The sequence below is a fragment of the Camelus dromedarius genome, chromosome 7 (genome assembly GCF_036321535.1).
Source record: "Camelus dromedarius isolate mCamDro1 chromosome 7, mCamDro1.pat, whole genome shotgun sequence".
NCBI classification, from domain to species: Eukaryota; Metazoa; Chordata; class Mammalia; order Artiodactyla; family Camelidae; genus Camelus; species Camelus dromedarius.
In genome coordinates, this window is record NC_087442.1 from 47,229,341 (window position 1) to 47,242,135 (window position 12,795).

A 12,795-nucleotide genomic window follows, 5' to 3' on the forward strand; every position below is an offset into this window, starting at 1 on the left:
TTCAATTCTAGAGATGGCGGGGTGCTCAAAGCGGCAAAGCCTGGATCATATATCTAGTCTTCAGCTGGGAAAGGAAAAGGCACCTCTGCTCAAAGTCCCACCTGAGCGTATCCAATGAGGATAGATAATTCCCCAAAGATCCATCAGGTTGTTATCATCCAAAGAAGGAAGACTGGAGGCTGGGTAGCCAAAAATCAGAAACGCCCACCTGGAGGGTTAGCTGTTGTCATCACTATGTGCAGTTAAGAAGCGGAAGCTCTGAGGATCTCCCTGAGTTTCCAGGGTTACACACCACGCTCACTCTGTTCGCACTACTCCATGCTGCCTTTTCAGGCACCTCAGAGTCACCAACTCTACTCTCTGTGCCTCCCCATCCCATCAGCATCCTTGACTCCATCTCATCATCTCCATTGTGGCCACTCCTGCCTTAGGTGAGGCCTTAACAGGTCTCACTGCAGGGCTTATAGCTTGTCTTTCTGCATCTAGACTCTCCTCTTCCTCCAGCTTTCCTTCCGCTGCTGAAACGTGAATTTAATCACATCATTAATCTCTTAAAATCTTTCAAAGGCTCAATACCACAGGCCAGATAAAAGTTAAATTCTGTAGCATGAAAGGTAGAGAAGGCTTTCACTCACCTTTTCCAAGTTCATCCTTCACTACTTCCTGCTATTCTTAACCTTCTCCCAAACACTCACCTGAGGGCTCTGGCCTCCTCAGACTCTTCGAGTGTGCCCACTGCATCTTCCCTCCTCATTCTTCACCAGGCATCCCTTTCCTGACCGAGTTATCCTGGTCACTCCCAAGTAATTCTCAAAGCCCATGTCAAGTACACCTTCACTATGAAACTTCCACTAATTTCTCTGGGCTCTTTTGTGGTGTTCCTACTGCATTCTCTATATAGTCATCTGTCAATTTATAACACTGGGCTACAATCACCAGTCATATATTTGTAAAATTAGTAAGGGCCACAATATTTGCAGTTAGTATTTTCTAAGCACTTACCACACACCAGGTACTATGCTAAATTCTTGATATGAATTACTTTCATTTAATCCTCGCAATCCTACCAAAGAAGTGGATGCTATTATAATACCTATTTCACAGATGAGAAAAAAGAGGCTCGGAGAGGTTAACTAACCTGTGCAGGTGAAACAATAAAAACCAGAGCCAGGATGTAAACCCAGGCACTTTGGCTCCAGAATCCTGACTTTTAATCCCTTGCTACCTGCCTCCTCCTACCAGTTTAAGTGCAGAAACCACAAAAAGGTCCTACTTTTCCAGCTCAGTGTCTTCTATACATAAGGAACATTCACTGAAGGAGAATATAAATGAATACATTAATGAAAGCTCAAACTCCTTTCTATTTGGCAGGGCTCAGCGGTGGCCCTGTCTGAAGGTGGGATCCCTTGGGGTGCCACACCTTGGGAACGCCTTCAGTGGTGGGATCTGCACTTACCGCCAGCTTTTTCCTGATAGCCTCGAGTTTTTCAGTAGCTGCAGCCAATTCTAAGTTGGCTTGGGCTAAGGCTTGGCGTTTGGGCTCCACGTCACAGTAGACCTGAAAATTCACGTGGGGGTTAATTCACAAGCTCATAACGATGCAAGGAGAACAAGTAATCATCCAGTCTTCTATTTGCTGGAAGCTTTATCCTTCAAACCTCTAATTCACCTAGAAATTTGTTGTTTATTCTTAGGAATGGCAGAACCTAGTGGCAGAACCAAAATCCAAAAAGCCTTCCAAGTTCTATCTGGCTGTCCATTATCTACTTATTTATTCTGGACACTAGAGTTACAAGGACTTGCATAAAATGCTTCACAGGTCAAACATCATTAAGATACTAAATTTTTTTCCTAAAATTGGGAGCTGTTCCTCCTATCACCAAAAGTTGCAGCTAAAGGTGGTCTTGCCTTTTAGGCAGAAAATCAGTGTGGAGAAATTCTCTGAACCCAGAAAGGAGTGAGGGAGATAGCCTTACACCGTATCAACCACACTTCCACTTTCTTTTCTAAGTTCCCAGCCACCTGAAGTGTCATTTTAATGGGCAGTTGGAGAATTTGGGTAGACCAGTTTTCTCCTCTTGGGGAGAGAGGAAGGAAATTAAATTTTCTTTACTACTTCATAGCAACACGACCCAGAACACAGCCGCTGTCCAGCTCCATGCTCCTCTTTGCACCCACAGTGTGAGGTGAGCCCTGCGGACAGGCGTGTTCTGATGGAGAGAGGCCGTCCAGCAGCCGTCACCTGCCTGCACTCCTGCCCGATACAGGCTTCCACTAACGAGGGAGAGACCAACAGGTCCTACTCCTGTGGGTCCCCAGTGTAAGGGATAGAACCCAGTTTTATGAAAACCATTCTGGGAAGGACATCGGCATTTCCTGTGCAATTCCACTTTTGAATATAATGCTCTACACTCCAAGACAAAAGTGAGACAGTTCTCTCCAGTGGAGGGTCATGCACTGTTCCCTTTTACATCCAGTACTCCGCAGAGTACTTGGCTCATAGATGACAGACAATGAGTATCTGACAGATCAATAACTGAATGAAATGATCCTCTCTCTCTACACTGCCTGAAAGTACAAACTTTCGATGAGACCACAGACAGTCAAAAACGCATTTGTCAGGAAAATACTAAAGCTCCCAAATGGTTAATTCCTCCTCTCATTAAGTCTACTAGAGTAAATTTTTGCTTTGAGAGAAGGGATTAAGTTTAATTAAACATGAATTCAGCCTTGCAGTTGTTTCAAGTCAACAACTGAAATGAATATTTTAATGTAAATAAATATAATTAATTTACCCAACAAGTTTTTAGCTCATCAAATCAAACTAATTGCTGCGGTTTGATCTAAAGCCACTACTCACTCTACTCTAAAAAGAGAGTTCCCAACATTTTAAATATCCTCCAACATAGAATTCTGTTTTATCTGACACTTTCATGTCTCATTCTCAGAACTTTATCTTACGCAGACAGTTAAACATCAAATTATTTTACATATTTTGCTGGCCTAGGAATTAATATATGTATGGCCCTCTCTGAGTTAACAGTGTAAACCATCTGATTATGACGAATACCTCATAGAATTTAATGATGTTGATAACCCAGGCACAGAGACCAGCTGCTGCAAAGGATTTGGTCCGAATCAGGTTTGGATTGAACTCTGGGTCTTTCAAATACTGCTCATTCACCACTTTTAGACAGTTCTCTGGAATGTGCTCTTTGTCGTAGTTAATCAACGCTTGCAAAAAATCATCAACCTGTAAAGCAAAAAGACTTACGGCCATGAACCATTTGGGCTGCAGAGAAAATCCCAAGATCAAAATTTAAAATCAGCTTTTAGGACTCACATTACAAAGGCAAAACCGGCAAGCTGCATTTATCCCACTGTTTGACTTTTTCAGTCTTTCTAGTATAAAGTTAGAATTAGCAATGGACACTTTTAAAAAAATCTCTTCTATCCCAGGGTAAAATATTCAGTCCCTGCACAGGAGGCATTCTCATTTTGAAGAAAAGAAAGGCAAGAAAGAAAAAGGAAAACACATACCACAAAACCCCTCTGCTTCACCTTCCTGTACATTAGTAACATTTTTCCAGCATACAGAATCCATGTAATTTTCTCCCTCCTACACTTAACTGCTTTCATAATTTTGAAAATAATTAGCAACCTGCCAACGGCTGCTAGTATTGACTTAGGTGTGCTGAAATCCCACACTAATCTCCAGCTCGGCAAACAAAAAATTGTAAGTCAGGAGAACATATAGCAGGTTACACTCAACAAATACAAGGACAATTTCCTTCAATCTGAACATCTTTTGCTGTCAAGCATACTCTATCCACAGTACTGAACACAGAAATGGTCAGGATTTTCATTTGCCGGGTTGTCTGATACCTTTCCCATGAAGACTTTAGCTGCTTTCCAACTCCGGTCTTTTGGCACCCTGCCCCGGGGAGCCAGAAGGACCATCACGGCCGCAGTAACGTTGGTAACGGCATTTGGAGGGTTGGGAAAGACTTTCAGCTCAGTGAGATTGACCTGAGGAAAAGCACACACACTCTCAAGATCAGGGGAGGTCCGGAGAAGAGCTGTTAGGCTATCAAGCCGGTCTTCAGGGGCTGGTCTTTTCCGTCCTCTCCTTTCACCCCAGCTTTTTCTGACCACCCAGGGATCCCACCTTGGGACCCCAGGAGGTTCAGTTCTTGCCAGCACTTCTCTAAGTGAAACATCACTGCCCTTTCTTGGCTTCCGAGTAAAATTATCCATCCGATAGCCCAGTCCTGCAGACATCTGCACACACAGCCCAGGGAATTTTATAAACACAGGTTTTAAGGTATTTTGGGGTCTGTCCCACCTATGTCATACATTTGGCTTTTAACCAGGTCTTCCCAGAAACATCATCTCTTAGTTGACAGTCTCTTGGTTTTCTGCTTTACGTGCACAAGAAACCTCTTCTGTTGTATCTTCTATTATAATGCCTCTCAATTAGGACAATGCCTGCAGAGGCTGAACCTCCTTTCTGCCCTCATCCTTCACCCCCCACTCCAGGTCAGAATCTTGATATACCTAACAGATGGTATTAACGGGAAAAATTACAAGGATCAGGGCAAATACTGTGGAGCAATAATCAGTACCTGTAAGAAATATATGTAGATTCGTGATACTTTTTTTTAAAAAAGTATTTCCTGGGATATTTCATGAGCTATATGACACACTCTTGCTTATAAAACCTCATCAAATGCTGACCCTGATTCTGCTCCATTACCATAAACTGCCTATTTGTTGCGGAAATGACTGCAAAGAACAGAAAGGGTGTGAAAATAAGAGTAAAAGCAAAAACTTAAAATATGCTGATGCTATTTGAGAGCTGGATAACCAAAATCCTTTCACCATTTATAAATACACTGAGCTTGATATGTAAGCAATATTAGTTTGAGTAGATAATAATATAGTTAGACAAGTTGCAAATGTAAAGCACAAAGAAGAAAATAAACACTGTCTGCTCAGAAAGAGGAAAACACGAAACTCCATTACTCAGAGATAATCAGTTACTACCACCCTTTCTCCCTTTTTTCCTATGCACAAGCATATTTCTAGCCAAAAAAAAAGTCATAGTATATTCTATTTTATAATCTGACTCATTCACTTAATATAACACAAACATTTTCTCAGCTTGCTAGCTAGTATTCAACAGTATCGTTTTAATGGCAGCAGGATAGGTGAATGTAGAATAACCTTCCATCATGGTACATTTATGGTCTTTTAAATTGTTCAGTCTTACGGTAATACTGTAAGAAATATTCATGAAGATCACAATTCTTTGCTCACAGTTAAAATTATTTTCTTCAGAAAAACACTGAGATAAATGAATTGAATATTTCTTTGAAGAGCAGTTAAAGTCTGAATCCTTTACTCCTTGAAGTCGAATCTTAAAATCTTCAGGCCTAGTAATGCCCTGGGATTCTCCCCAGAGGCCTAGTAGAACCTGAGGGCAAGACAAGCTGCAGACTCTTAAATAACCTTGCCCATAAGTCCATTTTTCCTTACAATACCCTTCTGACCATCACAGAGTATCTCTTAATGGGAACAGAAACGCTCAATGAGATTTTGCTAACAGCATGAAGCCAGGGAAAACAGTGCGGGTCACTCAGTACCTCAGTACCTCCGTTTCCAGCCTGTTGTTCTTTTCCTGAGGGTCTCTCATTAATGCAACTTTTTGTCTACAGGGGAAATAAGGAATCCTCTACTTGGTTCTTTAAGCAACACAGAATATGAACCACTGGATTTGTGCCAAATAAAATTGCTAACAAAACTGCCTTTCATTAGAGTACACATTGCATGGTGCTGGAAGTATTCAAAAGGAGACTGCTTGCTGGGGTGAGGTAGGATGGACTCCAGGATGCAAAAGGAAGCTGAACTATAGTGATGACCTCAAATGTTTGTTTCAGCCGTAACATTTGATGGGACTTCCTTTCCTCCTTAAAAATTCTTTGGTTGCATGGACTTTACTCTCAGCTCAGTCATTCAACCTCCAATAACCTTCAAAGGTTACTCTGAGGAACCCACGAGCCAAGGAATCCTCCTTACCCTGTTGAGTGTATTGAGGGCAGCTGTGGCAGCCACCAGCGCTGGCTCAGCCTTCAGTAAGTCGGCCTCGCACTCTCTCTGTTTCTGGGACACTTCCGTCTGAATGGCTGTCACCTAACCAGAGAGGAGAAGCACACAAACCCACAGACACAAATGATCACCTCAGAGATCTCTACAGAAAAACGCAGGCCGAGCAGATGCACTGGTCAGTAATTCGTCTGTATTTGGAACAGGTGAAGAATTTCTCTTCAAGACTAATTTCCTTTCAGGCAGAGTCTATGTACAAAGCGTTGCACATGCACAAAACACACACAACACAAATCTCAATACAAGTGGATTCAAGTATCAAAATGCTCCAAGAAGGGCTTTGACTATTTTAATGATAAAGTGTCATTAATAAATAATAAATGCAAGATGAAGCAATCCCTCTGTTCATCAATTTGCTTTTTCAGAGAGTCCTGGACAAGTGAAAACCCACACTGGCTCATTCTCAAATTTTTGCTCACATTTACCTTACCTACATTACCTAATTACTTACATTTCCATGACCTCAAAGGCAATGTTGACTCCCCTTTAAGAATAAATGTGAAGCTATTTTGTTCAACTCGCTAGAAGGTACCATTCTATTCTGTGCATGTTTCACCACAGACAGAATTTCTATGAAGAGTAATTATTGTTTTCTCTGAGAACCTGGCTAAGAAACCAAAGCTGCAACAATTCAGGTCCAGTCTTTGGCAAGGAGACCAGGACACTGCTGTCCACTCTATAGCTGAGGGTCCAGCAGTGCTCTTCACATGCCCAAGAGGGTGCGGCACCAGCGTCCTGACAGGAACACATGTAATACAGTACAGGGAAGCCATGCTGATACACTTGAACCAAACCAAAATGAGACGCTTTGGAGTTATCCTCCTCCTTTAAGGACACCTATAGAACTTGAATGCCCAGGAAGGGTAAAATTGTGGTTCTCAGCAGAAATCTGAGTTTCAGAGCTGTGGCCCTGAGCCCCAGGATCCAGTCACCACAGAGGATGGTTCCTCGGTGATGGTAACTGTGAAATGTAAAGTGTGAACAAAAGGACATTTCTTCAGATGTGTTTGGAATAAGCAGGTTTAACTATACCATAAAATTAAACACTGCTCACAACAAATTACATTATTTACGGCAGCTTTATTAGCAATAATTACTCTTGTTCTGATTAGCCATTATTTTGCTTTGTACTGCACCTTTTATGAACATAGTTGGTTCAGGGTAGATACGTGGTCTTCGGCCAATACTTACACACTACTATTAACATAAATAAGGAAACTCCACCTGCTTATTGAGAACTGCTCCAAAACCACAATCCTCAAAACTGCCAGGAATAGACCATGAAAATTCTAAGAATACTACATTTTCACTGTGCTAGAGAACACTGCTATAGATGAAATTGAGAATGTATGTAAGTGAGTTATTACCTCAGATTTATTTATTGTCCGTAAGGATGTTACACATCTGTACATGCTGTTTGTGACCACCGATAACAGCATCATTTTCAACTGGACTCAGGATCATAGATTTTTAATACTTAGAAATCTCAGAGAGTATTTTTTCTACATGCTACTTCTATGAAACTAGGGGTTGTAGACTCTTCTCCTTCTAACTCTTTTCCTGTGAATGGAGTGTTATTTTGGGTAATTTGATCAACAGAGCAATCTGGGACACTTAATAAATAAAACCCCACAAATGCACATTAAAAATACTCTAGGTTGGTCAATGTACTTCTCATTCACAACTCCTGTCACCCTACGGTGCAAGGACACTAGAGTAGCGAAAAGTGCTGTGCATCTGAGCAACTTGGTGGGCCTCACAGTGCAATCTCCTCTGTCTCCTCCAGAAACTAATACATGGCTCTTACCTGTCTTCAGACTAGAGCAAATTCCTGATGGTCCTCCCAAATCCAGCCCCACCCACCTTCAGAAAAGAAACACATGAAGAAACTGAAGACCAATCAAAATCAAGGAAGATGTCCAAGTTTTGAAGAGATTATATGAGCCCTGCAATGTGGAAGGTCCTTTCACTCAACAAAGAAAGCAGTTGGAAAGGGGTCAAAGGATCCTTAGAATTTGGAGCTGTTAAGTGAAACAAAGATCTAATTCTCACAGGCTTCATGGTGCTCATGTTCCTTGCAGTCACTGCTGGCAGTGCAGTGGTCTGAATGGCCCTCAATGATTTTATAAATTTGAAGCAACAATTTCAACTGGCTTCTCTACATGGGTTGTCAAGATGCACAGCAAGGCAGTCTCTAAACCCCAATGTTTGTTTAGTCGTATTAAAAATGGCCATGTCCTTTTTGATTACTTTTGAATTACTTCTTATGTATTAAATCTTGAAGACTCCAATTTCCTAGAATCACAGAGTCCATATACACCCCTCTTGAAGAACCACACAGAATCTAGCACATCGCTGAACATACAACAAACATGAGCCCACAGCACATACTGGGTGTTGATTAATTCTTGACTCTACATGGTTGAATTACAAACAGACCTTCCTTCCATGACCACCAATTTAAAACAGTCCCTTCCACGATGGAATCTATTTGACTTTCATCACAGTCCTTATCACTGACACAGAATATCTTGTCTATCTACATGTCACCTGTCTCCTGTCAGTCTTTTCTGTTACAATGTAAGCCACATGCAGACTCTGTGGATCACACATCCTCAACAGCCTAGAAAAGTGCTAGGCAAAAAATAGGTGCCAGTCAACATTGGTATTTATAACCAAATTAAGACTCAGGACAAAATGAAAGTATTTGTTAGTATTATCTTCATTTCTTGGTATGGATTAGATATAAAAAATAGCATGTGCCTTTCACGTTTAAAGAATTTTATGAAACCACCTGTCAGGTGAGCTCTAATTTGCTAAAATATTTTACCCCCTTTGTGAGGATAATTTTTGCCTTAGGAATTCACGTGCAAAAATGTGAAAATACCTCCAGAGGACTTGTTATATTTTAAGATCTGTAGAGATGGGTTATGAGATAGTAATTATTAGAACATCACATATGTGTGTAATGCCTGAAAAATATCCCCTGGGTGGAATTAGCTTATGATAATCACATCACGTGTGATAACTAATTACTTAATATAAAAACATACTTTTAAGAATATCCTCCACTTATCTGAAACGCAATGGAAACATAACCAGAATTAGGAATTATATGCCTATGGACCAAATGTGCCTTATCATTTAGCTTCAAAAATAAGTTTTGAAAAAAAATTATTTATTTACTACTTTGATTCTTCAATATATTTTTCAAGTCTTTAGTTGGGCAAGCTAATGGCAAACATGCTTAATACACATTAGAAAAAAGAAAAACAACTCAATTGTCTATGAATGAATGACAGCACCACTGGAAAAACTCAAATATTTTCTGGTATCATAAATGCAAGGGTAACAGCATAACGGCTCCTGATCCACTAGCTATCAGAGGGTTCATAATTTTTAATTTTTTATTAACTAAGCACGGATTATACTTTTTTTGTCTAAAATAAGAGAACTTACCTTGTACATATAGATTCATTCAATTTTTTAAATAAATATTTAGTAATCATTCTGTATACTATGATAGTTCTTTTGGGACAGGGAAATACACAAAAATAAAATACCTTCCCCTTGTGGCTGAAGTTTCGGTAAAAAGAAGACAAAATGAGTTACATTTATTTCAGAATTGCTGGAAACCCAAGTATAAAGAAAGCAGAATCTATATAATTCTGAAAGTAATTGTTTCCAACAATGAAACCTAATACAGAAAGCCAGGGCCTCCAGTGAATCAAAAAGAACAAATTGAGCTTAGAATATAAGAAACTCAAGTTGCATTATTAAAATGCAAACACTGAAAACCATCTTGCAAAGTGACGGAATGGGCTTTGTTAACAATTGAGTTGTTCAATTTGCCTAAAAACGGAAAACCTTTAGAAACCTCCGAGGTGACTCCATGACCTTTACTGTATTACAAATAGGCCTGATGTTCAAGATCCACAGCCATTATATGCCTGAATGAGCTCAGTATTTATTGTTCTTTCATATCATTCAAAGAGCTAAAAGGTTGGGAAAATGCATAATGTAAAGAAAGGTCAAGTGGTAATCATGGTGTGAAATGCTGTTACATGTGTAACTATAATAATTCTTTAGATTTTATGCTCCCTGGAGAGGAAGTTGTTCAAAATTGTTCACCTACCAAGGTTTATTTTGTGCTAAATATAGCTCAGCGCTCTAAGCAGTGGAATTAGCCTGACCTTTTGCTCCTCGGCGTCTGCGATAGCCTTTTCCCGGCTCACTTTCTCTGTCTGAAGCCTGATCTTTGTGATCAGAGCTTCAGCATCGTGATTTCTTAGCTGTAACTCGGCTTCCTGAGAGGCGAGCCTCCCTTTCAGATCTCCCACCTAAAGGAAGAGTCATGACGTTAAAGTAACTCGTGTCAGTAACAACGAATATCAGATATAGCTTATTTTTGTTTTTTAAAGAATTCAGGGATGCTTAACAGTTTCTATCTTGCATCTGTTTCCACCCTGATTTGACTTTCATTCCATGTGCAAAAATGCAGCCCCCACCCCCTTTTTCCCCATACAGGAAGAGGCAGAATAATGCTTTCCAATGGTTGTGCGGAACACGTCATTAATGGATGTTCATTAATGTTCAGCATCAACTAGACGTTTATCTTCTCAACTCTGGGCAGTCAGGGAAGCACCAACAGCGGTCCCCACCCAAGCACCTGTTGCTCACGCCCCCTCCTTTTTGGTTCTGTGTGGTATAAATATTACTGCTTTTTTTCCCCCCAATCATAAAAACAAAGAACAATCATAACCATTTATTTTGACTCACTTGCTGAAAACACTCCAGTGGCATCATCTTGTGGGACAACACTCCACTCCTATATCCAAGGACCCTTGTAACCGCCACCTCAACGTGGTTTATTTACATTCCACCTAAAAGGCATGACCACTACTGGGCCTGTTACCTGTGCTACTACCGTTTCAGCTAAGGCTGACTTTTTAACCTCTCTGTGAACTCGGGGTAGCACTGCACAGTGACATATGCTTCTCTCTTCTTTTTAGCCAGGTGAAACTAGTCCTATGTTAGGCCTTAATCAAAAGCACCACCCATGAGACTAGAGGAAAGCCCTGACATTTCAGTTTCTAAGAAAGCCGTTAGGTCTGAAACGTCCAGAGCAACTCAAGCCCTGGGTACGAGGCCTCATCCATGAAGAGAAGTCACTGGGGCTCTCTGTTATGACCGAGGCTAAATCTGCAGTGGGGATCTGTGGCTATAAAAGGGGTTTGGCTTTGCTGCACTGCATGAACAGCACTAAGGTTTAGACATATTTCAAATGGCCTGGCTAGCAGCTCTGTGGGACTGCTCCAGGGGCACATGCTCCAACATGAAGACTTTTTGCTCCACACACACAACATGATCTTACACTTCGAGGTTCTCCCAGTGTCCACACAGGAAACTATACTTCCTCTTCACAATAAATTAATTTTAAAAACTCTTAAGGTGCTGTTCAATATTATAGTCACTCTTCTACTAATTATTAAGAGCACAACATGCACAAATAGCTAACGAAAAGAAATCAGTAGTCCTTCCATCAAGACTACAGATATCTTCTTCTCATAATTTCTGCCTGTTGCTTCTAGCCAAGGGGGAATGAGACGCCCAACAGCCCTGAATCTGGCAGACACCGTGAATCTCCTGTCCCTTCCTTTCCTCCTCTCCCCCACCCCCTCAACTCGTCAACACACCACTGAGACGACTGTTCGGAAACCACAGACTCTCTCTCCTATGGCTGAGAGCTGCCACCACTGGGATGAATCAGGATGACACCACCCCCTCCTCCGCCACGCTTTTTTCTCTGTTAAGTGTGGCAGAGGACCCATCAGTACTGACAATTCAGTTTAGCCAACACTATCATCTCCCGGGGCAAAGTCAACAGGCTCAGTTTGTGACATCATTCCAAGGGACATAAAAGCTCTGGGACACAGATCTCCTTCACTTTTAGCTCAACAGGACTCCTAGGAGAGTCCTTCTTTACTAGGGAAAAGGATCTTGATTCACGTGAGATGGAATCAGAGAAACAGGGAGAGGGAAGACAAATGAAAGAGAAAGAGGCAAAAAGGTAAGAGATTCTTTGGGGGTCTTCCAGCAACTAGTTTTTACATCACTCAGTCCTGGAAACTGTCCTGGAAGCCTCCTCACTCTGGTTCCCAAACGTGGTCCATCTACTCACTGCTCAGCACAGATGACAGTGTTTCACCAAAGAGCCGTTCCTCGGGTATGAACAAAGGGGCCAAGAGGCAAGTGATGCTTTGGCCTTGAGAATGCTTGAAGGACATGGCGAGAGAGTCCTTCAGGGTGAAAGATGCCAATATACAATCTCCCAACCAGGTTCTGGCTTATTTCCAGTCTAGGCACGGATGGACCACCCAGCACTCTTGGTGGGTAAACTGGCCCAATCTCTTGAAAAGCATATGGGAGGATAACCTGATAATGGTACTCTGAAGAAGCCCACTGGAGTTTCTGGCCTTGAGGTGACCACTGGTGAGAATGTTTTTTCCCCTTTAGCTCTAGAGCCTGGTAGGCCCAGAGAGAGGCTGGGCCATTCTCCAAAGTCTCCATCTCCTCTCATGCTGATTTATTCGGCCAGTCACAGAGAGGCAGCTTGGAACTATGGGCAAC

At 41.5% G+C, this 12,795-nt stretch overlaps 1 protein-coding gene across 1 annotated transcript in view; it reads right to left on the minus strand.

Moving 5' to 3' along the window:
- The window catches only part of DNAH11 (dynein axonemal heavy chain 11), a 280,424-nt gene that overhangs the window by 83,814 nt on the left and 183,815 nt on the right, over positions 1–12,795 (minus strand). Inside the window, exons 57-61 of the mRNA XM_031455028.2 lie at positions 10,359–10,505; positions 6,079–6,192; positions 3,886–4,029; positions 3,071–3,253; positions 1,457–1,558 (exon numbers count right to left, since the gene is read on the minus strand). Of these exons, the coding sequence (XP_031310888.2) occupies positions 1,457–1,558; positions 3,071–3,253; positions 3,886–4,029; positions 6,079–6,192; positions 10,359–10,505 (690 nt within the window). The remainder of the gene's footprint in view (positions 1–1,456; positions 1,559–3,070; positions 3,254–3,885; positions 4,030–6,078; positions 6,193–10,358; positions 10,506–12,795) is intronic.